A 25,879-nucleotide genomic window follows, 5' to 3' on the forward strand; every position below is an offset into this window, starting at 1 on the left:
AGAGAGAGAGAGAGAGAGAGAGAGAGAGAGAGAGAGAGAGAGAGAGAGAGAGAGAGAGAGAGAGAGAGAGAGAGAGACAGACAGACAGACAGACAGACAGACAGACAGACAGACAGACAGAAAGAGGGTGTAGATAGAGGGTAGAGACAGAGGAAAAAGAGGTTAGGAACACACATTGCAGTGAATAATTACCGTCCTTAACAAAGATCATACTAGCGAGAGGATGTGCAGCTCCACATGTGCATATGAGGATAGATATAGAGGATAGATTAGCATATAGATGATCCCAGAGTACACAGGTACAGGAGATGAAGATCATGTGACTGTAAATAAAAAGACAGGCCTATCAGCGGTGCTGTCACCGGCACTGTGCTAACTTCATTCATCATCCTGCACAGAGCTAATAACAGTGTGCGCTGCCCCCCTGTGGAGCATCCCATCATGCCGTGCGTGGGCACTGCTCAGATGTGATGCACAACTCAACATATTTCTGCTTCGTTTCATAGCCATGTTTCTATAGGCAAACTGAATGCCTATGAATATTTAGAGGAATATCTCATTTTAAATTAACATTAGGATTATACTGTTGTGATGTCATTATTCAGAATTTTCTCCTTTTCTCACTCACTTTCATGTCACCACCTGCTCTCATTTTAGGTCGTTTTACACACTACAACAGACAGCAACACAGGCAGAAACACTGAGTTTATTATTATATTTTATTATCTTATTATTATAAACCAACCATCAAAAATAACATCTCCACCCTCTTTGCTTTGCTCATAAATCCTAAATATCGCAGTATAAAACACATAAAACACATTTTAATCGTTTATTTTATTTTATTGTGACTGCAATTCCAATACAAAACAGCAGAGGGTGCTGCAGCACCCCCCTTTCCCCTGTCAGTACAAATAACAAACTGTTTTTTGTGATTGGAACAATTAAAGCCCTTCACATTAGACATTAAAGCCAGAATGCGTAACTTTTACAAATGAATGCGCGTTCCATTCAAGGCATTGACTGTATAACTGTCCCCGGACATTGTCCTCCGGGGACATTCCACCGGATAATTTCCGGTTAGCTTTCTACTAACTTAAATGGGGATACATAATTCATTCAGTCGTGCAGCTCTTCTACACCTTCCAGATGTTATCGGACCAAATGTATCAAATTCTGAAGTGAAACGAGTCATTTTGTGGCGGCCGTGTGACGTTCAAAACAATTTATCGGAGGAGGAGGCTACGGCTAGGCTGCTCGGAGTGTCCCATTTCCCGAGTTGGGAAGTCGTTTTTTTCCTCAGTGCGTTTGTGACTTGACTTGACTAAACCGTAATGTGGACACAACATGGACGCTACAAAGAAGATGTGTTGTATTCAGAGCATTTAAACGACACACTGATTGGAGCAAAGAGCAAAGTAAACGGGTCGGCATCTCATTTTCCTGACACCACATGAAGGCAACACACACACACACGTACCTTCCCTGCCAGAAGCGCCAGACTAACAAAAGTAACACACTGCAGCTTTAAAGGGATACACCACTTTTTGGGAAGTTTAGCTCATTTGCCACATCCCCCCCACATAATCAAGATACACCATGCCTTACCGGCACTGTCCGCTCAGTTTACAGTGAGCTACAGTCGTGAAGTTAGTACCGGTAATTATCCGGCACTACTTTCCAAACATGGCCGCCAACCTCTTTTCCTTCCAAAAAGACCGATTATGTGCATTTTGGATTAACATTTCATCGTGTGGTGAGTACCCGAAGCACAACATGTATTTTGGCGCCATGAGATGTGTGTTTTGGCAGATTTTTAACAGCTGTACCATTAGCCTCCATTCTATGGCGATAATTACTAACTTCACGACTGTGGTGCAGTGGTAAGCGCTGTCGCCTCACAGCTCGAAGGTCCTGGGTTCGATTCCCACCTGGGATGCTGTGAACGCTGAAGGAATGCGTGCCCGTCCGCATGTCCTCGAGTGCCCACCGCCCGGGTGGGGTCGTCAAAAGGGCCTTTCTGTGTAGAGTTTGCATGTTCTCCCCGTGCCTGCCGGGGGTTTCCTTCATATAGGAAACCCTTCACCAAAACATGCAATATCCTGGTTACTAATGTGGTTCCTCCTCTGGTCGTTAAGGGTGCCTGTTCGGAGGGAGGGGAACTGGTTGGAATAGCGTGAACCTCCCACGTGCTATGTCCTACCGGTGAAGCTTCCCCTGTCAGGTGAAAAGAAGTGGCTGGCTAACTGCCCATGTCTCGGAGGAAGCATGGAGCCAGTTTCGGCTCTCCCCAGATCGGCAGAGGGCGGAGCAGCAACCAGGATAAATACATTAAATTAGCACTAATGGGGATAAAAATGGAATAAAAAATCGGGGGGGAAATGTATAAAGAAAAATAAAAGGCGCGCACACACACACACGCACACGCACACACACACACACACACACACACACACACGTATCAGCACTAGTTTACCTCTGATTTTAGAATTTCCCCTGCAGCATACACATGAGATTTTGCTTTCCCTTGCCAATAGCTGCACAAGTCACTTTGCTGTAGTATTGGGGACCTTGGAAAATGGCAGTAAAGTGGTTACTGGCAGGGCTCCCGGCATGTAGGCTCCAACCTCGGCAGATGCTAAATGGACTGCATTTATAGATCGCTTTTATAGCTTTTACAACAATGCACCATTCAGGTGGCATTGTTGTTGTTGTGCTGCTGGCACAACCAGCCGCTGCTTCGTCGACTCCAGCTGGTCCAAGACGCGGCCGCTCGCCTTCTCACCAGCACTAAAAAGCGTGAACACATCACACCTGTCCTGGCCTCTCTCTCCATTGGCTCCCCGTCCTCCCGTTACCGCACTGATTTTAAACTGTTGCTGATTGTTTTTAAAGCTCTTAATGGGGCTAGCGCCATCGTACCTCGCGGAGCTCCTGGTCCACCACACCCCATCCAGAGCCTTAAGGTCTGCCGACCAGTTGCTGCTGGTGGTACCCAGGACCCAAACTTAAGACCAGAGGAGATCAAGCTTTTCCAGCAGCTGCCCCCAGGCTCTGGAACGCCCTCCCCCTCCCTATCCGATCAGCACCTGCTCAAGACCCAACTTTTCTCCCTGGCCTTCGACTCTAGTTAGCTGCCATTCTGCACCTTTTATTTATCTTATTACTTTTATCTATTTCATTACTTGCTGCTATTCTTGTCTATCTTTTCTACTTTTATCTGTTTATTATTTGTTCTGCTGCACTTTATTGCACCTTGCTCCGTAGTGTATTGTTTCTATACCTGCCTTTAGATTTGTGTTTTTACTTGCCAAGCACTTTGGCCGGCTGCTTGTCGTTGTAAATGTGCTCTATAAATAAAGTTGTCTTGACTTGACTAACCATTGGGAGCAATTTGGGGTTCAGTATCTTGCCCAAGGACAGTTTGACATGCGAACTTCGAGGAGCCGGGGGATCAAACCACCAACCTCGGACGAGCCACTCTACCTCCACAGTCGCAGTGCCGCGTCGGGGTCTTCAAGCAAAACACTAATGAGGGTTTCCAACTTCCATGATTGGAATTTGGAAACCCTCATTAGTGTTTTGCTTGCACCTGTGTTTATTCTGCCTTTTCGACACAAAATGCCCCCCGTGAAAAGGGTCTATTGGTATTTCACCAGCAGGCGCACACGCCACACGGCCTTAAATTGGCAACTCCGCAGGTTGTAAGGTAGCAATGACACTTGCCTTTGGGTTTGCCCTGCCCAGCACCAGGTGTAAAATAGGACTAACAGTCTCAAGTGTGTACGTCGCTTTGGATCAAAGTGCCTTGCCAAATGGGAAATGGAGCATAGAACCACTAAAGGTGCAACTGAAGTCGAAATAGTCACAGTTAACTTGACAGATGACGCACTCAACCATGTAAAGAACAGTTGACCTATTCAAGGTAATTCTATCCACTGTTCCCTGCCCTCCCAGAACTATACTGCACTACTGCACAGATTGATGATGATATTAATATTACATGGGTTATAACGAAATCGTATATGCCTGTCGGCAATCTCAACCGTGCATAACAGAAACACTCAGAAAATAACCTTTCAGAGCACCCAGCTTACAAAGGAAACACTGAACATTTCTACACAAAAGGCTGACTGAGGGAGTGTGTTCTGGTTCTGACCCATCTAATTTTGGCTACACACTAGCAGTAAATGAAAGAAGATGGGAGCGACGCTTAAGGTGCGTTCACACCGACCTATTAAAGTTTTTCGCTGGCATCGAGTTTACATACAAAGTCAATGCAAACGAGCGATTGTGCGTATATTCGCCCGGGAGAAAAATCGCTGGGCGTCCGAGCGACAGAGACAGAGCGATAGGGCGAAAATTCGCTCATCGCCCCGAGATGAAATATCCCAACTCGAGCGAAATTTCGCTGGTATCAGTCGCTCGCTGTTCAACCCTGATTGGCTGCCGTGTGAGAGTGAGTCAAGGATCACACTGGCTTGGAACAAACCGCTGGTTTATTGTGTGGCAACAAACCGCATTGACAGCTGACATGAAGTGAAGTCTGTACTACCGGTATAGAGCTCGCGTTAGCAGCACGCCGATAGGCTTAGCTTGTAAACAACTACGGTGGCTCGTAGTGGACAAACATCATGACATTGCGTAACGTTATAGCCCCCAGATGTCCGTCAATTATTGTGCCTGTTGACGAGCGATTTAAACACAGCGACAGAGCGATTCCAAAGGGTTGAATCGAGCGACAGAGAGAAAAATAAATAGCTCGGTGTGAACACAGCTTTAGTTGGACCCTTGACATTCACAGGGCCCAGGTCTCCTCAGTGAGAGCAGGCAGCCTCCGAGAGGTGAGAACAGCAGAGTCAAGCTGCAGGTGTGTGAAGGAGGTGTTAGTGCTGTGATAATGGAAACATCTCTCTTAACACCCAAAGGCACACATGCAGAGTGAATAAATCTAGTGTCAAATGCTGCAAAATTCAGCCCCAAAGCACCTGCATAATATACAGATCCTTTCCAAAAAATTTGAATATGATGGAAATACCATGGATGACCGTGGGCTTCAGCGGATTGTCAAGCAAAGATGATTGAAAAAATTTGGCAGAGATTCAGAGCGAGTGGACTGAGGCTGGAGTCAAGTCATAGCTGATTTTCTTCACACTATTCTAATTTATTTAAATACTGTTTTTTTTTTTTTTTGGAGCTGTAGGCCAAAAAAATGAAAAATAAAACAAATAAAGGCTAGAAATATTTCACTTTGTGTGTCATGAATCTATAATCTATGAAAGTTTCACTTTTTTTAAAGGAATTATGGAAAAAACTAACATATTCTAATTTTTTGGAAAGGATCTGTATACCTGTTTACATCCATTTTCACATCTTCAATAACAGAACATGAGAGAGAGAGAGAGAGAGAGAGAGAGAGAGAGAGAGAGAGAGAGAGAGAGAGAGAGAGAGGGCAAGAGAGAAAGGGCCATGTGTTGTGTAAAATCCCAGAGAGAGAGAGAGAGAGAATACTACTGTACTACTAACGAACTGGCATAACACCACAATGTGGCTGCATCCAGACTTAATTGTATTGCTTGACAGGGAGTGGCCAGCGGCCCAGGTCCATAAAGACAAGCTACGTTGGCTGAAAACAAGAAGACGTACTGTTGACAGGACACATTACTACACCACCATTACCCCCCACTATGATGCACCCAACATCATCGCATGCCTTGGCTTAGGGCAAAACCAGCGTTGGTGCCAATATAGCCTACTACAGTTTCCAGTTACAGCTCAAACCTCTGAGGATGCATTTAGTCACCTGAACATCGGCCTCTCATTACTGTTTTGCCTCGCCCTGTCGTTTTCATTCATATTCGTCAAAGTCAGCGCTCAAAACTTTCATCTAACACAGATGCAACCAGTGCAACCGACTGTAGTTGGCCATTAGTAGTAACACAGTAAGCTATTTCTTAAATTTGCCATTTCTCCACATAACGATGCATAATTGCAACTGAAAGTAGACCCAGCTTCAGCTGCCAGGCCTGTAACCATAAGAGGTTTCCACTTTTCCTTTTCTTTTTTCCACATTTCCCCCCGCATAGTTTCAAGTCTGATCGCTTCGATCATTTTGCCAAAACACTTTTCAGGGGTCTGGAATCAATCTGGTGCAATAAAATAAAATAAAAAGCAGCAATACAGTGATATTTCAGTCACAGAGCCATTGTGACATCATCATCATCGCTTCCCTGCTTCCCACTGTTGATGTCACTGATGATGTCATCAATGATGTCACTCAAGTTACATCACTGATGACACCACAGTTGCTTGAGTGACATCACTGATGACATCACTCACTGATCCCATGGCAACCAACTCCCCATCTCCCCCATAGAGACAGTCCGCATGTCTGGGAACGCCCACAAGATGTTAAACGGCTGGCGCGTGAGTGGGGTAAAACCGCCCATATATCTCATGGGCTGACTCACCAAAAGACGGTGCTGCGGCTCTAAACTACAGGTTTGGGGGTTCTAGAGCAGAACACAAGACGTCTGCTCAGATGTGCGTTTACTGCGGTGGTTAAATCCCCGATCGTGTCTGCCTGGGCTGGGCTATCAGCTAAATTCTAACTTTGCTGAATGGATAGAACAGGGTTTTTTTCCCCACCCAGCGTCTATGACGAGACGTGGCCTCAACCTATGGCGCCGGCGGGGCTGGAGGAGGCGGAGTCCCATGTGACTATAAAGACATACAAGCCCAAAAGGCATTTTGATTGGCTGTCTGTCATTGTCCTAGTGTCATACTCTCTTAATCCCTGGGCGCCGGTGTGACTTGCCTGCAGAGCTACCTTTATTGTAATCTCATTCACTCAGGGCCCAGGAGTGATTAGCATGATGCTACCTACCATTCACTCAGGGCCCAGGAGTGATTAGCATGATGCTACCTACCATTCACTCAGGGCCCAGGAGTGATTAGCATGATGCTACCTACCATTCACTCAGGGCCCAGGAGTGATTAGCATGATGCTACCTACCATTCACTCAGGCCCAGGAGTGATTAGCATGATGCTACCTACCATTCACTCAGGGCCCAGGAGTGATTAGCATGATGCTACCTACCATTCACTCAGGGCCCAGGAGATGCTACCTACCATTCACTCAGGGCCCAGGAGTGATTAGCATGATGCTACCTACCATTCACTCAGGGCCCAGGAGTGATTAGCATGATGCTACCTACCATTCACTCAGGGCCCAGGAGTGATTAGCATGATGCTACCTACCATTCACTCAGGGCCCAGGAGTGATTAGCATGATGCTACCTACTTAGCATGCAGGTGTGGTACAACTGACCATGGTCTGAGTGAGGGCAAGCTGCTTTTTGGCCTACTGTCCTCACAGACGTCCTGCTCATTAGTGTGCTACTGGTGTCCTGTGGCTGAGGGTGGTGTTGTCACTCCCCCCCTATCTCTCTGTTCATCTCTCTCTCTCACTCTGTTCATCTGTGTGTGTCTGTCTCTCTCTCTCTGTTGATCTGTCTCTCTCTCTCTCTGTGTCTGTTGATCTGTCTCTGTCTCTCTCTCTCTCTCTCTGTCTCTCTCTCTGTTGATCTGTCTCTGTCTCTCTCTCTCTCTGTTGATCTGTCTCTGTCTCTCTCTGTTGATCTGTCTCTGTCTCTCTCTCTGTCTCTCGCTGTCTGTTGATCTGTCTCTGTCTCTCTCTGTTGATCTGTCTCTGTCTCTCTCTCTGTCTCTCGCTGTCTGTTGATCTGTCTCTGTCTCTCTCTCTCTCTCTCTCTCTCTCTCTCTGTCTCTCTCTGTTGATCTGTCTCTGTCTCTCTCTGTTGATCTGTCTCTGTCTCTCTCTCGCTCTCTCTCTCTCTCTCTCTCTCTCTCTCTCTGTCTCTCTCTCTCTGTTGATCTGTCTCTGTCTCTCTCTGTTGATCTGTCTCTGTCTCTCTCTGTTGATCTGTCTCTGTCTCTCTCTCTGTCTCTCGCTGTCTGTTGATCTGTCTCTGTCTCTCTCTCTCTCTGTCTCTCTCTCTCTCTCTCTCTCTCTCTCTCTCTCTCTCTCTGTTGATCTGTCTCTATCTCTCTCTCTGTCTGTGTCTGTGTCTGTGTCTGTGTCTGTGTCTGTGTCTGTGTCTCTGTCTGCAGCCTGAGTGTGGCCTGCTTGTGAGGGCTGTGTGGACCATTGGAGAGAAACAGAAGAGTGAGGGGCTGCCTGGCACAGCCAGCTGCTCCCAAATCAGGGCTCATCCACTAAAGCCATCGTATAAACGGGTAAAAAAAAGCACCAGCTGGGCAGAAGGCAAGAAGAGCAGGGAGCAGGTGGCCGCCGGGCACCCAGCAGCACAGAGCAAAATGAGCACTGCAGCCCGATCATGCCCGGGAAAGATACAGCGCGTATCTTTGAGTCAAATTCATATTTAATGGGAGCAATGAGCATTCATTGACTGCTTCATTTGAACCTTTCTCTCTTTACATTCTCCTATAGGCTGATTCTAGAGGCTGAGGTGGTCTTTCACTGTCACGTCTCCTTCAGCTTTTTGTCCCGATAAGTGTGTGTATTAATTTGTTAGTGTTCCCCCAAATACTATTACTGGATGATCTCTGCTGCATAGAATGCGGGCAGACTAGCAATCATACAAAATACAGAAATACAGTTCAGATTTTGTGATGTAACTTTCCAAATGTTTTAGACAAAGCTTGCAAAAGATAATCCAAAAATCCCTGCGTAGCTCTCCCATGAATTGTGCGGCTGCCCTGCCTGGCTGCCTCGACAGATCTCTGTGTCCAGGGTCATCGTTTGTTGCTCCTGCTGTCAACTCTTTGCTCTTGCTTTATTGGTACATCACTGTATCTTCCACTCGTACGGAAGCGATGTGATTTGCTCATGTTTACTAAACATGTTTTCTGTAGTTTGGACAGTACAGTACTTAGTGTAATTTACATATTCAAGCCACCAAAATGCCCACGATAGCATATACAAGACAACAAAGAGGCTTCATTATGTAGTCTACAAAAGCATACAGTATAAAATCATAAAAATACTCATTACTTGATGAGTTGTGAGTCAAGCAGATCAGTGGAAAGTCGGGTTGTCAAAAGTATCGATAGTATCAATAAAAGTCAATACTAAAAATTTGAAACAGATACAACACTCATTTGCAACTGTATCAATATCAGCAGTGCTTTCTCTTAATGAAAAATCTAACATACCACTGATTTCTCCCTCTCTGTCATTGGTGGGTATATTTTGCTTCAACTAGTTCAAAGTATTCTGATAGGCTGATGACTAGAGCAGGTGTAATCTGCTGTGTTATGATAGGCTGATGACTAGAGCAGGTGTAATCTGCTGTGTTATGATAGGCTGCTGACTAGAGCAGGGGTAATCTGCTGTGTTATGATAGGCTGATGACTAGATCAGGTATAATCTGCTGTGTTCTGATAGGCTGATGACTAGATCAGGTGTAATCTGCTGTGTAAGGTCAAAGTTTTTAATGAGTTTTATCAGGACTAGATTATGGAGAAGCGTGCATCTGTCCGTCCATCTGTCTGTTTATTTTTTATACCTCTTGATGTGTTGCCATCCCGCCGCGTGGGATCGAAAATGGAATCGACTATCGATATTTTCCTGGGTATCGGTATCAAAGTAGAAATTCTAGTATTGTGACATCCCTAGTGGAAAGAGTACATCCACATGAGCTCCTTGCACTCCATCCAGACAGACACATACAATAGTTCGTCAGTATTGTGCACCACTGTTCAGTCTCGTTAGAGTTGTCATTATTAATTGCATGATCCACAAACAGGAAACATCAGTCAGTTAAACTGCCTGTTCCTCACGTGGCTTCTTTTCTCTTTCACCTGAAACACTTGGATTAATATACTGGCAGGAGGTGCCAGTAAGCTCCATGTATCAGGGCCTTAATGGTCACTGGTGTTTTTCCTGCCATGTCAGCTCTTTCTTTTCTCTAACATCTGCAGTGTTCTGCACCGCGCTGTTTCTTCCCTTGTGTCAAATGCCTGCTGCCACAATATAAAGTGCTGTGTCGTTTCACACAGAACACTTTCAAACGGCCTCCCTCCACTGCAATCACTTTGAGCAGTGGTGTACTGGTCCCTGGAGAAGACTGTAATTTACGCCCCCGCCCCGGCCACTTTTTATATATACAGTATATATATATATATATATATATATATATATATATATATATATATATATATATATATATATATACAGTATATATATATATATATATATACTGTATATATACTGTATATACAGTATATATATATACAGTATATATATATATATATATATATATATATATATATATATATATATATATATATATATATATATATATATATAAATATACACACTTACTAGTTTCAACTACTTTTCCTGGCAGTCATTATTGGTGTCTACAAAAACAACAAAATTTTGATTGAATTATAGGCTACAATGTAGCAATGACAACAATTAGGCTGCCATAACCTGAACATTAGCTACTGAATTTAGTTAATTGATACACAAATTTCAAAACAACTCACTAAGTTAATTTGAACCCAAGTAGCTGCCAAAATAATGGAAGCAGGCTAAATTGCGCTTTCCCCCCCCCCCCCAATGTGTGACTGTTTCTCTCTTGACACACAGTAACAGGTTTTATTTTGAAAATCGACAGGATGTCTTATTTTATTATTCTCGTGAATTCCTGCCCAGCTCGATCTGCTCTGTGCTGCTTGACACAACTCAAAGAGAGAAGCGAAAATACAGAGGTCGATTTGTTCAGTGGAGCAGAGCAGAGAGCCGCTTCGGGGACGTGTCTCTGGTGGACACAGGTGTTCACTAGGTGTTCACAGGTGTTCACTAGACAGGCTGTGACCAGCTCCGGTGTCCGCCTCGAGGTCCTAATGCAGCGTTTCCTGGTGGAATCTCAATCTGCCGGTAGAAGTGGGTGAATCTCTCGAGACAGACTTTGCTTTTAACCAATGGGTTCCCAGATTGGAAGTGGGTAGACTCAAAACCATCTGAAAAATAAGTGGGTAGACTCCGTCTACCTGCGTCTACCCTCCACTACACCACTGACTTTGAGGCTGACAACAGTCCAGTGGTTTAAATCAGTAGAAAACTAGAAACGAAAAAAAAACACCTTTTGGACGTATGCCTCTGCCGACGAGTCACGTTGCAGATTACATAGCACACCGGTGTCATGAGAGAGCAACGGACAGGTGCTCCGAGCAGCCGAGATCCACACTGACCTCATGTGACTATCAGACTCTCCTATTATGCATTCTCCTCCCCGTCTCAAAAGTGCCAAGATCACTTACTATCAGGAGGAAATCAGCAACGCCGAAGACGCTCGGAAAGTAGGTTCAGCTTCTAACTGAGCCTGAGCGACTCGGCATGCTGCCACCAGCTCATTTCCCCCCTCTCACCGAGGAGCGAGTCTCCAAACGTCTTCATCCCACTACCTGTCCCCCTCCAACCACGTCCCTGCAGGCCATTCCGCCCACACTGATCCCTGCAGTCACACACATGATCGACTCCTCCCTTACAACAGGTGTGTTCCCCCACTGCGATGCCCGGGTTACCCCGCTGCTAAAGAAACCTACACTCAACCCATCTCCGGTTTCACTCCTCACCTTCCTTTCCAAGACACTTGAGCGCACAGTCAAGTCTCTGAATTCCTTTCTGAGAACAACCTGTACGATCCTAACCGGTCTGTCTTCAGACACTCTCAGACACTCTACTGAGACTATACGATCATAACCAGTCTGCCTTCAGACACTCTACTGAGACTCTACTGAGACTGTACGATCATAACCAGTCTGCCTTCAGACACTCTCAACACTCTACTGAGACTGTACGATCCTAACCAGTCTGTCTTCAGACACTCTCTGACACTCTACTGAGACTGTACGATCATAACCAGTCTGTCTTCAGACACTCTCAACACTCTACTGAGACTGTACGATCATAACCAGTCTGTCTTCAGACACTCTCAACACTCTACTGAGACTGTACGATCATAACCAGTCTGTCTTCAGACACTCTCAGACACTCTACTGAGACTGTACGATCCTAACCAGTCTGTCTTCAGACACTCTCAGACACTCTACTGAGACTGTACGATCATAACCAGTCTGCCTTCAGACACTCTCAACACTCTACTGAGACTGTACGATCATAACCAGTCTGTCTTCAGACACTCTCAGACACTCTACTGAGACTGTATGATCCTAACCAGTCTGCCTTCAGACACTCTCAACACTCTACTGAGACTGTATGATCATAACCAGTCTGTCTTCAGACACTCTCAACACTCTACTGAGACTGTATGATCATAACCAGTCTGCCTTCAGACACTCTCAGACACTCTACTGAGACTGTATGATCATAACCAGTCTGTCTTCAGACACTCTACTGAGACTGTACGATCATAACCAGTCTGCCTTCAGACACTCTCAGACACTCTACTGAGACTGTACAATCATAACCAGTCTGCCTTCAGACACTCTCAGACACTCTACTGAGACTGTACAATCATAACCAGTCTGCCTTCAGACACTCTCAGACACTCTACTGAGACTATACGATCATAACCAGTCTGTCTTCAGACACTCTCAACACTCTACTGAGACTGTACGATCATAACCAGTCTGTCTTCAGACACTCTCAACACTCTACTGAGACTGTACGATCATAACCAGTCTGCCTTCAGACACTCTCAGACACTCTACTGAGACTGTACAATCATAACCAGTCTGCCTTCAGACACTCTCAGACACTCTACTGAGACTATACGATCATAACCAGTCTGTCTTCAGACACTCTGACACTCTACTGAGACTGTACGATCATAACCAGTCTGTCTTCAGACACTCTGACACTCTACTGAGACTGTACGATCATAACCAGTCTGCCTTTAAACACTCTCAACACTCTACTGAGACTGTACGATCATAACCAGTCTGTCTTCAGACACTCTGACACTCTACTGAGACTGTACGATCCTAACCAGTCTGCCTTCAGACACTCTGACACTCTACTGAGACTGTACGATCATAACCAGTCTGCCTTCAGACACTCTCAACACTCTACTGAGACTGTACGATCATAACCAGTCTGCCTTCAGACACTCTCAGACACTCTACTGAGACTGTACGATCCTAACCAGTCTGCCTTCAGACACTCTCAACACTCTACTGAGACTGTATGATCATAACCAGTCTGCCTTCAGACACTCTCAGACACTCTACTGAGACTGTACGATCATAACCAGTCTGCCTTCAGACACTCTCAACACTCTACTGAGACTGTACGATCATAACCAGTCTGTCTTCAGACACTCTACTGAGACTGTACGATCCTAACCAGTCTGCCTTCAGACACTCTCAGACACTCTACTGAGACTATACGATCCTAACCAGTCTGTCTTCAGACACTCTCAGACACTCTACTGAGACTGTACGATCATAACCAGTCTGTCTTCAGACACTCTCAACACTCTACTGAGACTGTACGATCATAACCAGTCTGCCTTCAGACACTCTCAACACTCTACTGAGACTGTATGATCATAACCAGTCTGCCTTCAGACACTCTCAACACTCTACTGAGACTGTATGATCATAACCAGTCTGCCTTCAGACACTCTCAACACTCTACTGAGACTGTACGATCATAACCAGTCTGTCTTCAGACACTCTCAGACACTCTACTGAGACTGTACGATCCTAACCAGTCTGTCTTCAGACACTCTCAGACACTCTACTGAGACTGTACGATCATAACCAGTCTGTCTTCAGACACTCTACTGAGACTGTACGATCATAACCAGTCTGCCTTCAGACACTCTCAGACACTCTACTGAGACTGTACAATCATAACCAGTCTGCCTTCAGACACTCTCAGACACTCTACTGAGACTATACGATCATAACCAGTCTGTCTTCAGACACTCTGACACTCTACTGAGACTGTACGATCATAACCAGTCTGTCTTCAGACACTCTGACACTCTACTGAGACTGTACGATCATAACCAGTCTGCCTTTAAACACTCTCAACACTCTACTGAGACTGTACGATCATAACCAGTCTGTCTTCAGACACTCTGACACTCTACTGAGACTGTACGATCCTAACCAGTCTGCCTTCAGACACTCTGACACTCTACTGAGACTGTACGATCATAACCAGTCTGCCTTCAGACACTCTCAACACTCTACTGAGACTGTACGATCATAACCAGTCTGCCTTCAGACACTCTCAGACACTCTACTGAGACTGTACGATCCTAACCAGTCTGCCTTCAGACACTCTCAACACTCTACTGAGACTGTATGATCATAACCAGTCTGCCTTCAGACACTCTCAGACACTCTACTGAGACTGTACGATCATAACCAGTCTGCCTTCAGACACTCTCAACACTCTACTGAGACTGTACGATCATAACCAGTCTGTCTTCAGACACTCTACTGAGACTGTACGATCCTAACCAGTCTGCCTTCAGACACTCTCAGACACTCTACTGAGACTATACGATCCTAACCAGTCTGTCTTCAGACACTCTCAGACACTCTACTGAGACTGTACGATCATAACCAGTCTGTCTTCAGACACTCTCAACACTCTACTGAGACTGTACGATCATAACCAGTCTGTCTTCAGACACTCTCAGACACTCTACTGAGACTATACGATCCTAACCAGTCTGTCTTCAGACACTCTCAACACTCTACTGAGACTGTACGATCATAACCAGTCTGCCTTCAGACACTCTGACACTCTACTGAGACTGTACGATCATAACCAGTCTGCCTTCAGACACTCTCAGACACTCTACTGAGACTGTACGATCCTAACCAGTCTGCCTTCAGACACTCTCAACACTCTACTGAGACTATACGATCCTAACCAGTCTGTCTTCAGACACTCTCAGACACTCTACTGAGACTGTACGATCATAACCAGTCTGCCTTCAGACACTCTCAACACTCTACTGAGACTATACGATCCTAACCAGTCTGCCTTCAGACACTCTCAGACACTCTACTGAGACTGTACGATCCTAACCAGTCTGTCTTCAGACACTCTCAGACACTCTACTGAGACTGTATGATCCTAACCAGTCTGTCTTCAGACACTCTCAGACACTCTACTGAGACTGTATGATCATAACCAGTCTGTCTTCAGACACTCTCAGACACTCTACTGAGACTATACGATCCTAACCAGTCTGTCTTCAGACACTCTCAGACACTCTACTGAGACTGTATGATCATAACCAGTCTGTCTTCAGACACTCTCAGACACTCTACTGAGACTGTACGATCATAACCAGTCTGCCTTCAGACACTCTCAACACTCTACTGAGACTGTACGATCATAACCAGTCTGCCTTCAGACACTCTCAACACTCTACTGAGACTGTACGATCATAACCAGTCTGTCTTCAGACACTCTCAACACTCTACTGAGACTGTACGATCATAACCAGTCTGTCTTCAGACACTCTCAGACACTCTACTGAGACTGTACGATCATAACCAGTCTGTCTTCAGACACTCTCAGACACTCTACTGAGACTGTACGATCATAACCAGTCTGTCTTCAGACACTCTCAGACACTCTACTGAGACTGTACGATCATAACCAGTCTGTCTTCAGACACTCTCAACACTCTACTGAGACTGTACGATCCTAACCAGTCTGTCTTCAGACACTCTCAACACTCTACTGAGACTGTACGATCATAACCAGTCTGTCTTCAGACACTCTCAACACTCTACTGAGACTGTACGATCCTAACCAGTCTGTCTTCAGACACTCTCAACACTCTACTGAGACTGTACGATCATAACCAGTCTGTCTTCAGACACTCTCAACACTCTACTGAGACTATACGATCATAACCAGTCTGTCTTCAGACACTCTCAACACTCTACTGAGACTGTACGATCATAACCAGTCTGCCTTCAGACACTCTACTGAGACTGTACGATCCTAACCAGTCTGTCTTCAGACACTCTCAGACACTCTACTGAGACTGTACGATCATAACCAGTCTGTCTTCAGACACTCTACTGAGACTGTACGATCATAACCAGTCTGTCTTCAGACACTCTACTGAGACTGTACGATCATAACCAGTCTGTCTTCAGACACTCTACTGAGACTGTACGATCATAACCAGTCTGTCTTCAGACACTTTACTGAGACTGTACGATCATAACCAGTCTGTCTTCAGACACTCTCAACACTCTACTGAGACTGTACGATCCTAACCAGTCTGCCTTCAGACACTCTCAACACTCTACTGAGACTGTGCTCTTTCTGTAGTGGAAACACTGCGAGGTCAGTCCTCTGTTCTAATGTCGCTTGACCTGTCGGCTGCCTTTTACACGGTTAACCACCAAGTCCTCCACACTCGCTGAGCTCGGCTCCTCAGGATCTGCTCTCTGCTGGTCCATCAGGAAGATCAGAGCCTACCTGTCTGAACATGCAGCACAACTCCTAGTACATAATATCACACCTTGACTATTGCAACTCCTTACTGGCATGGCTCCCGGCATGTACGCTCAAACCTCTGCAGATGATCCAGAACATGGTGGCATGTCTGGTCTTCAACCAGCCCGAAAAGAGCACATATCACACATCAAGGTTACTGCAAGTCCTTGATGCTCACCTACAATGCAGCAGCACCTGAACTCCATCATTCTGGTCTAGACTCCCTCCGCTCACGACGCTCTGCCAAGCAACTTTGGCATTTAAAGAAATTCCCTCCAGGCGTTCCTGAGATATCGTGTTAATGAGGGGCGGACGGACAACCTCGCCTGCAGAGGCATAAAAACATTTCAAAGATGACTCATTCCATTTTTGATTCATCGCTTTCCTGAAGGTTCAAGCTAGTGTTTGAAACAGTTGCATGTGGCAGACGAACCAAAGTGAAGGTATTCTTAGAATCGTCAGCGCAGGAATCAACTCACGAGATAAAATATGCAAGAATCTCTAAAATTGGAAGCTTTGCTTTCACATTAGACGTGACAATGTCTGCCTGCAGAAGATTTTGCCAAAGTAAACAACTTGCAATGAAATTAGATTTCATATTTAAATAATTAATGATAGTGTAATGTTTTGGAGAGAGGGAGAGAGAGAGAGAGGGAGAGAATGAAAGAGAATAACAGCAGAGAGATAATGAGATAATGTTTCCCTAAATTACGCCAAAGGAACATCTAGTCGCTGCTGATAGTGCCAAGATCAGCAGGAAACCAGAGAGGAGGCAGGAGGAGGAGGAGGAGGAGGAGGAGGAGGAGGAGGAGGAGGAGGAGGGGGAGGGGGGGTGGAGGCAGGAAGATCAGTGTGTCCTAAGGGGAAGCCTGATCCACGCCTTGGCCTACTCCACCAACCAGATGAGAGGTTACATAACTGCCCAATACTGTCCAACACTCTACATCTACTGTACATCTACAAGAGCTCAACTTCAAATAGCATCAAACACATGTCCCCAGGCTCTACTGCTGCATCTATGTAGTGATGTGTGTGTGTGTGTGTGTGTGTGTGTGTGTGTGTGTGTGTGTGTGTGTGTGTGTGTGTGTGTGTGCGCGTGTGTGTGTGTGCGCGCGCGCACGGGGGTGGGGGGGGGTGCGTGTGCGTGTGTGTGTTTGTGCCTGTGAGTAATACGAGAGATCAGCGTGACGTCACCAGTAATGCGGAACCCCGCGGCAGTTGATAGTATGAGTTGTGTCAAACAAGCGTTAATATCTCAAAAACTATACATGACATCGCTTATATTTTGACATTCTGAGTGAGAGCAGAAGTAGCTCAAGAGTTTGATGTATATTATATGCATGCCGTGGTAAAGTTGTGTGAACTGTCACAGTTTTTAAAATGTAAACAGAGTTAACCGGCTAGAGTCAGACACTCACGACTCGCGCCACTTGTGCTCCATAGGGTGCCATTGCTGTTGCCACCCAGTGACACGGTTTGTTTACCAAAATGCTGCTCGGCTGATCCCTCGTATACCGAGCATGGTGTTCTTGTAGTATGAAAATAATAATAATAAATAATAATAGATTACATTTATATTGTGCTTCTCCAAGTGCTTCACATATTGGGGGGGAGGGCTCATCTGTATGCGTCAGAGCATCAGCTCTCTCAGTGCAGAGCTGAGGACTGAAAGTGCCAATTAGGTGTAAGACAGGATGATTAGGTGGCCATGATGGGAGGAAGGCCTGTGTGGGATTTAGCCAGGACACTGGGCTTACACCTCTACTCCTGTGATGAGTACCCATGGGATCTTTATTGACCAGTGACCACAGAGTCAGGACCTTAATCTCTCATCTGAAGAGCTCACTCACAGGACAGAGTCCCTGACTCTGCCCTGGGACATTGGGGATATTATTAATGAGACCAGAGGGAGGAGCACCTCTTTCTGGTCCTCCACCACCACCTCGAGCACCAGGTGGTCTCCTCATCCAAAGACTAACCACGGCCAAACCTGGCTTAGCTTCCCGACAAAGCTAGCGATGTGATGTAGGAGCTATGGTGCTGGCAACATAAGTCCTGTTTGTATTGCATGGTGAAGACAGAATAAATACATCTCAATAAGTAAAGTCAATCTAAATCTCATTTGAATATAAAATTATTTTTTCTGCCCACTAGTATCTCTTCCACTCCACAATCTTCAAATACTCCAGAGACAGTCTGTATTTTAGCATGTTAAAATTTGGCCAGAGGAAATTGTCATCTTCCAAAAGAGGAAAAAGAACACTTCAGACCGGAGGAAGTTCGATGGAATTCGACCGATCATGATACATGTGAACAAAACCGATGCAGGTGATTGGAGAAATTGGCGGGCATGCCCGCCTTCAGCGTATGTCCCGCCGTATTTCCATTTTGACAACTTTCTCTTCTATGAAGTACAGACGGGTAGACGGAAGAATTGCCAACTGAAATGACTTCTTCCTCCTTTAAATCTTATATTTTTAAAGTTACACACAGCCTGTAATACATCTGATGGAAATATATATCTAAAATTGAATACAACTTTTGCGCTCCCTTACCTCCAAAGTACGACCCATCCGTTAGCTTCATCTCCTTGCTGAACTTGGTGATGACGCTCGCGACACCGTGCTGAATGAAGTACATCTTCTTGCCCACTGTGCCTTCGCGGATGATGTAGTCGTTGGGCTGAAAGACCTCGAACTTCAGCTTGCTCAGCATGCCCGTCACAAAGTTGGGGTCGGCGTTGGCGAACAGAGGCATGGTGGCCACCAGCTTACGGCAGTTGAAGTTGACGATTTCCTGAAGGGAGTGACAAAAGAAAAGAAATGCGGTCATACAAAATGAGCCGGTGACAGGACTCATCGCCATAAATAATTCAATAACTTGACTTCACTCTGTGGAAGCAATCGTCTGCCCCCGAAAACCTGAAAATTGAACAGTATTTCGGTACTTTCACGGACACAAAAATACAAATCATCTTCTCCAAAGGTAATCACAGCTTTTATCTGTTGACACAGTTGAACTGGATGCATATTGCTGATCGCTCTAAAGCACCTCCCATCACTCTCGAGAAGATGAAACTTTCTGGCACACGAGTCTGATGCTGATGATGCGTTTGCCCTTTGGTGCTGGCGGCAGGCCATCTCTGGTCTCATGCTCTCCCCCTCGGAGCCAGCAGCAGGACATTAGGAGCTGAGCTACGTCGCCTCTCCTCTGTTGCTGTGCAGATGGGGAAGCCGGGGCAACTTGGCATCTACGGTGGCCCATGAGGCGATAACTCTCCTCCGGTGACAACAACAGGACATTGAGAGATATCCAATCTGTGGGAGATGCTTTGCTCGCTATAGATGAAAGGTTGTGGCTAGCTGAGCGTCAGACGCCGGTGACGGGCTAATGCCAAGGGGCTCTGACTTCAATCATCTAGCAGGACTAATGAATTAGATAGTGAGCCGTTTCCATAGCCCGGCCAGGAGCTCGCGCTTGGGGAAACAATTTTTAACGTAGGAGCTGTCATAGGGCGAAGAAGAAGAGAAGAAAGCTATCGTGAAAGAGAGAGAGAGAGAGAGAGAGAGAGCAATATAAAAGTCTGACTGTTATGACGAACCGATGAGGAGATGTTAACGTTCACCTTGGAAGCATTATTACCTGTGACCCGTCCTCTTCCCTTCTCAATAGCTGCGTTATCCTATCAGGCAAGCAATGGATCTGGCATAACTCTAGTCCTAGGTTTCTTCTGCTTTTTAATCTCACACGTCAGATTTTTTAATTAAAGTATTATTATATTATATATACCATATTACCGTACTGATTCGGTAAATTGAGTCAAGGTTACCAAGATCGTTCTGTTAAGAAGTCTTTTACAGTCATTCCCCACCCCGTTATATGTTGTTTCACTTGTATTCACACGTACAGTAAGTAGTGTATTCTTTTTCCAACTTGATTGGAAAATACTAACAACATGTATTAGTGAGTACAGCCATATTACTCGATCAATGCTAAAGTTATTTAAGTCTATTATGAGTTTAAAAAAAAGTGTCCAGCTGTTCTTATTTTTTTTAAGATTTTCTAAGACACAGGATAGATCTGTTCTCCTGTGCTATGGATAGCTGCACTTCAGTGCTCTTTGGGAGTTTTGTTTGGTGTGATTAATCATCAATGCAGACAAAGTATGCAGATTTTACCTTTGGCTGACTGGGACGTGCTCAGTAGACTTTAAGCCTGTAGGAGATTCTGTGTTGTAGGTCATACCTTTAATTTCCTGCACCTCCCCCTGTCTGTCTGGGGCCGCGCTGCAGCACCCCACACCAGGCCTCACTGTTCACCTCCACTGGCTGACTTAATGGGGCTACATGAGAGGCAGTCACATCTCTCCCCCATTGCCTTTCTCCTCTCCTCCTCTCCTCTCCTCTCCTCTCCCCTCCTCTCCTCTCCTCCTCCCCTCTCCTCTCTCCTCTCCTCTCCTCTCCCCCCCCCTCCTCTCCTCTCCTCTCCTCTCCCCTCTCCTCTCCTCCTCTCCTCTCCTCTCCCCTCCCCTCCTCCCCTCTCCTCCTCCTCTCCTCTCCTCTCCTCCCCTCTCCTCCTCCTCTCCTCTCCTCCCCTCTCCTCCTCCTCTCCTCTCCTCCTCCTCTCCTCTCATCCCCTCTCCTCTCCTCTCCTCTCCTCTCCCATCCACATAGGCATAATTAGCCCCATGATGTGCAGATACCAGCAGGCCATGCCAAGAGCTGTAACACCGCTCACTGACTCTGCAGTCTATCTCATTATTCTTTCTTTCTTACCTCTCATGTAATAACAATTTCTCCTCCGTGGATAATGGAGTTGTGTAGCTACTATCTGTTTTGTGCTGATGTCACTGGCCGTTAATACTGTTAATCAGAGAAAGCGAGAGCTCTGGAACTCTTCACATCTGGACGTGTGAGGAGGAGACGGGGCCATCTTCTCCGAGGCAATCAGATCTTTTCATATCCTATTGTTGAAGGTGTTGCAGTAGATGTTCAGTCTGGGTGCAGCCAGCGTGTTGTTGAGGGGAATCCATTTTGCTTGTGTTTCTCCTTGACCTTGTAAAATGAGATGATGACATGTATTGTAAAGGAATCCATCACGCGTTGAACCGGAGCCTGATCGGGTGTTTTATCAGGAGATTTCATTTTCAGGGCGCTGTGCATTTCAAGTCGCCAAAATGATGATTCACTCCTCATCTTCAGGCAGGAAACTGATTCGTCTTCCAGAACTAACGCCATCATGTGTGCTACCTACCTGTCAAGAATGTTTTTTTTTAGATGTGCATATTTTGTTGTTGTTCCCAAAATACATCTAACGTCTTCAAGGGGAAATCAAGTTATAACGCCAAGACTTATGGAGCTTTTATCCCTATCTTTATTCAAGAGTGTGGCCTTTAAATGTGAGAGCATGATTTGTTCATTTCCGATAGGGGTGGGGGAATCGATACAGCATAGTATTGAGATATTTTGTGGGCAATATATTGTATCGTATCGAATGCCAAGTATCGTGATATTTTATTATACAAAATGTCAAGGGCATGCAACATGTATGACAGGTTTTTATGACAGTGTTGGTCAGTCTGTCTGCTTGACAATCTCATTTTGCTGCAATAAAAATGGTTGAAGTGAGATGAACAGACTGGAAACTTTATCTGATTAGATAAAAACAGATGTTGACAAAGTTTTTACCTTTGGGGACATCATTTGCAGTTGAAAAAAGGTAATAAATCACAATATATCGCAATGCTCAATATATCGAAATACTAGCATATCGGAATATATCGCAATACTAGCATATCGCAATACTAGCATATCGCAATACTATCGGATTGTGACTGAAGTATCGTGATAATATCGTATCGTGGGGCATCAGTGATTCCCACCCCTAATTTCCGATATCTACAATCCAATTGTTACTATAGTCACACAACGAGGCAGGGATTATTTCATTGGTCAGCAGTACTTGGCATTCTATTGGCTGAAGGATTTTGACAGGGTTGCACTTGCTGCACAAAAACTCCGAGATCAGAGCAGAAATCTGAAAGAAGACATTTGAGGACTGCACAGAAGCAGAAGTGCGAGGCGTGGAGAAGGGCTGAAGCCGGAGCGCTGCAAATCTGTCAAGCAGCAAATATACATGTATCTGAGTGCAAGCACAGAGTCTGAGCACAAGCAGAGCCGATCTCAGTGCCACCAGGGGCTGTTTGAGTGGGAGGGCAGGGTTTGAAGGAAAGCATGACTAAATCTGAACGTGAAGTCCATAAATCATCAGTGTTGGGGGGTAACTCATTACAAAAGCAACATATTACATGTAATCTATTACTTTTAGCAGTAACTCAGTAATATAACTTATTACTTATAGGATTTCAGTAATATTATACCAGTTACTTTGTCAAGTAAGAAGTAACTCAAGTTACAAATTGAGTTACTTTTTTTTTTTTAATCAAAGCACATTTAAATAAAGATACAATCATTTCCTGATCAAATTGTGTGTTTTCCTGCAAATAACCACTATAGATGACAATAAAAAAAGGAAAAGGATAACAAAAAGGACAGTTGAAATTATTTTTCGGGATGGTTCTGGGGCGGCGATGTCATTCTGCTACTGCTGTTATTTTGGTGAAAGTAATGCAAAAGTAGTGTAATAAGTAATAAGTTACACAGACAGTAATATTGTAAGGTAACTTATTACTTTCAAATGAGAGTAACTAGTAATATGTAGTATATTACATTTTGAAAGTAACTTGCCCAACACTTAAATCATGCTCTCAAATTGAAAGACCTGAATATAGATATCGAAGCGCTATAGTCTCTCATGAAATTTATACATTTTACTAAGTGTAAAGAGCGAGTGAAGCGCCGTAAAGTAAATTGACTTCGACATCGAAGGCAACGTTGACTCACCTCTTTGAGCGGATCGTTGAGCTCACTCAGGATGTTGTCCTCGTCAAAGATCTTGCCTTGGTAGCGATGCTCATAGTAATCGTGGATCTTCTGGCGCATGTCTGCTGGAAGCTTGTGGAAGGACATGTACTGCTCCACTTGTTTGTACTGGGAAGGCAAAGAAAGGCAGACGGATATCAGTTCAACAGCAGCTGCCGTTAACTAACAAGTTGATGCGTTAATCAAGCATATTATAGTCCACTCTTAGGGCCTGTGTCCACCTAGCGTCTTCTCATCAGCTCCGGCGTCTATTTTCAGTTGTTTCCAATGGGGGGAGAGCGTATGCGGGCGCATAATAGGGCTGGGCGATATGGCCTCTAAAGAATATCGCGATGTTCGGCTATATCGCGATACACGATATATATCTCGATATTTTTGAAATCTCTCATAAATGCTCAATTTAACCCTTCAGGGTTCATACACATTTTGACCAATGGATTTCCATGACTTTTCCATAAGTTCTTAACCTGTATTTTATGCACACCTGGGGTAAAAAATAAGAAGAAAGGGCAGATAGTGAGCAAAGATGGATGATTTAATATTCCATAGCTCTGACCTACGCAAATCTGACATCACTATTCTGATATAGCCTAATATGATTGTTTTAGTAAAGTGTATCACTCAATAGTCAATACAAAAAATAATGGCTTTTATAGAACCGAAAGCCTAGCTAGCTGCTTAGTCTGCAGATAAAACATAAAAAATTACATTTAGACTCTTATTGGCATGACGATGACGGCAACATACTGTATGTGCGCATTCGTTTTCCTGATAGATCATGACAGCCCTGCAGCTAGCTACGTTAGCTTGCATGTAACGTTAGCCTTAGTTGCTTTTGGAGACCGGAGACACAAACCCTGGACGTTTCATTTTGAGTAATGCATGAGGTTCTCTATGGTTTACGCCAGCTCTGGGAGTATGAAGTGCTTTAAATGCGGGGATTTTGGTCACAATAAGCTTGTGGAGCGCTCCTTGCTGAACTAGGTAGCCACAACCAGCTAGCTAACGTTAGCCCCATCACAACAGCTAACGTTAACGCCAAACAAATCCGCTGCCTCCTCCCCACGTTGGTTTAGCGTAATGCCAGCTCAGACTTTCCCCTAATCTCAGAAACCTTGCGGGACATGTATTGCAAATCGCAATAGTGGTTGTTTTGTTATCATTTGAAACTGTCAACAGCCACAGTGGAGGCGGCCATGTTTCGCTAGCTGCGCCTCCTTGGGTTGGTGCGGACCATAGGTGTGGACGCGTGATTTCGAATCGCACATAGGTTAAGGACGGGTGTGTCTGACGCGGTTTGACGCGTTTGACGTATCCATGTGATTCCCCCTCCCTTCCTGAGTGTGACAGAGCTCTCCCTTGAGAGAGAGAGCTGACAAGAGGAAACGTGAAGCGAGTCATGCCGGCGGCTTAAGTTATAAACAATGCGTGACAATTATACTCGAATGTTCGCGATATAGTCATTTCTACATCTCACGTGGCACAAGCCGCGATACATCGAGTATATTCGATATATCGCCCAGCCCTAGCGCATAACGGACGTCTAGAGAAAGTGCACTGCGCCCAGCGTCTATTTTCAGGGCGCTCTGGCGTTTTTGTGCGCCCGACTCCCAGCGCTTCCAGCTGAGAATAATTTAACTTTTCAGAAAGACGCTGGTGTCGGGTGCTCCTTTTCTGGCAACTAATCATATGGAGAAACTATCGCAACAGAGACAGAAAGGCTCAATTGTGCGAGCAGATTGGCTAGACACTTGATATTTCTGGTGAGTGTTGAGCTAAATCACTGTATGTGTGTTGTTTGCTAATGTTAGCTGTCAGCTATCAAGCTACTCCCGCACTGAGCTAACGTTAGTTTCATAGTGCTTCCTTGTTATATTGTGCGCTGAGATCAGCGCTTCCCAGCGTACTTCCAGCGTTTAACGGTCGGAAAAAGACGCTAGGTGGACACAGGCCCTTATGCGAGTGTTGCATAGGTAGATGATTGCGGAGGGGAAAAAAGCTTTTCGAAAGTGCACCTAGAATAAACAGCAACCCCCCACGAAAAATATGGTGTTCATAAGTTCTGTATTTGTGTCTCTGTATTGAGGACAAGCCGTGCTCTCACATAGTCAGTGCCATGTCCTGGTTCTGTGCGTAGGGAGGGGGAGAGATGGAATGAGGGAGGCAGGTGGTGAAGGAAAGTAGGAACAAGTACAGGCCTGGGGCGATGTCAGACCAAGGTAGCAAAGCTCCGATTATCTCACCCACGCAGGAAGCCCGGGCCTAATAGCACAACCAAGTCATGATCTAATGTGAACGAGGAAGGTCTACCTGATATCCTAGAGAGAGAGTTCACGTCTGCATAGATTAACATCCAGATGGCACGGTGTGCATGACTGATCACAATCATGATCTCTTTTCTTTTCTTTTTTTGCATGATTTCTCGCTCATATTATT

The 25,879-nt window shown here is 45.2% G+C and overlaps 1 protein-coding gene across 1 annotated transcript in view; it reads right to left on the bottom strand.

Annotated features, from left to right (window-relative positions):
• Window positions 1-25,879, bottom strand: part of hcn1 (hyperpolarization activated cyclic nucleotide-gated potassium channel 1) — a gene marked incomplete at both ends in the record, with an annotated part of 138,927 nt that overhangs the window by 10,470 nt on the left and 102,578 nt on the right. Inside the window, 2 exons of the mRNA XM_083657806.1 lie at window positions 19,058-19,298; window positions 23,405-23,551. Of these exons, the coding sequence (XP_083513932.1) occupies window positions 19,058-19,298; window positions 23,405-23,551 (388 nt within the window). The remainder of the gene's footprint in view (window positions 1-19,057; window positions 19,299-23,404; window positions 23,552-25,879) is intronic.

The sequence above is a fragment of the Poromitra crassiceps genome, assembly GCF_964638095.1.
Source record: "Poromitra crassiceps genome assembly, chromosome: 21".
NCBI lineage: Eukaryota > Metazoa > Chordata > Actinopteri > Beryciformes > Melamphaidae > Poromitra > Poromitra crassiceps.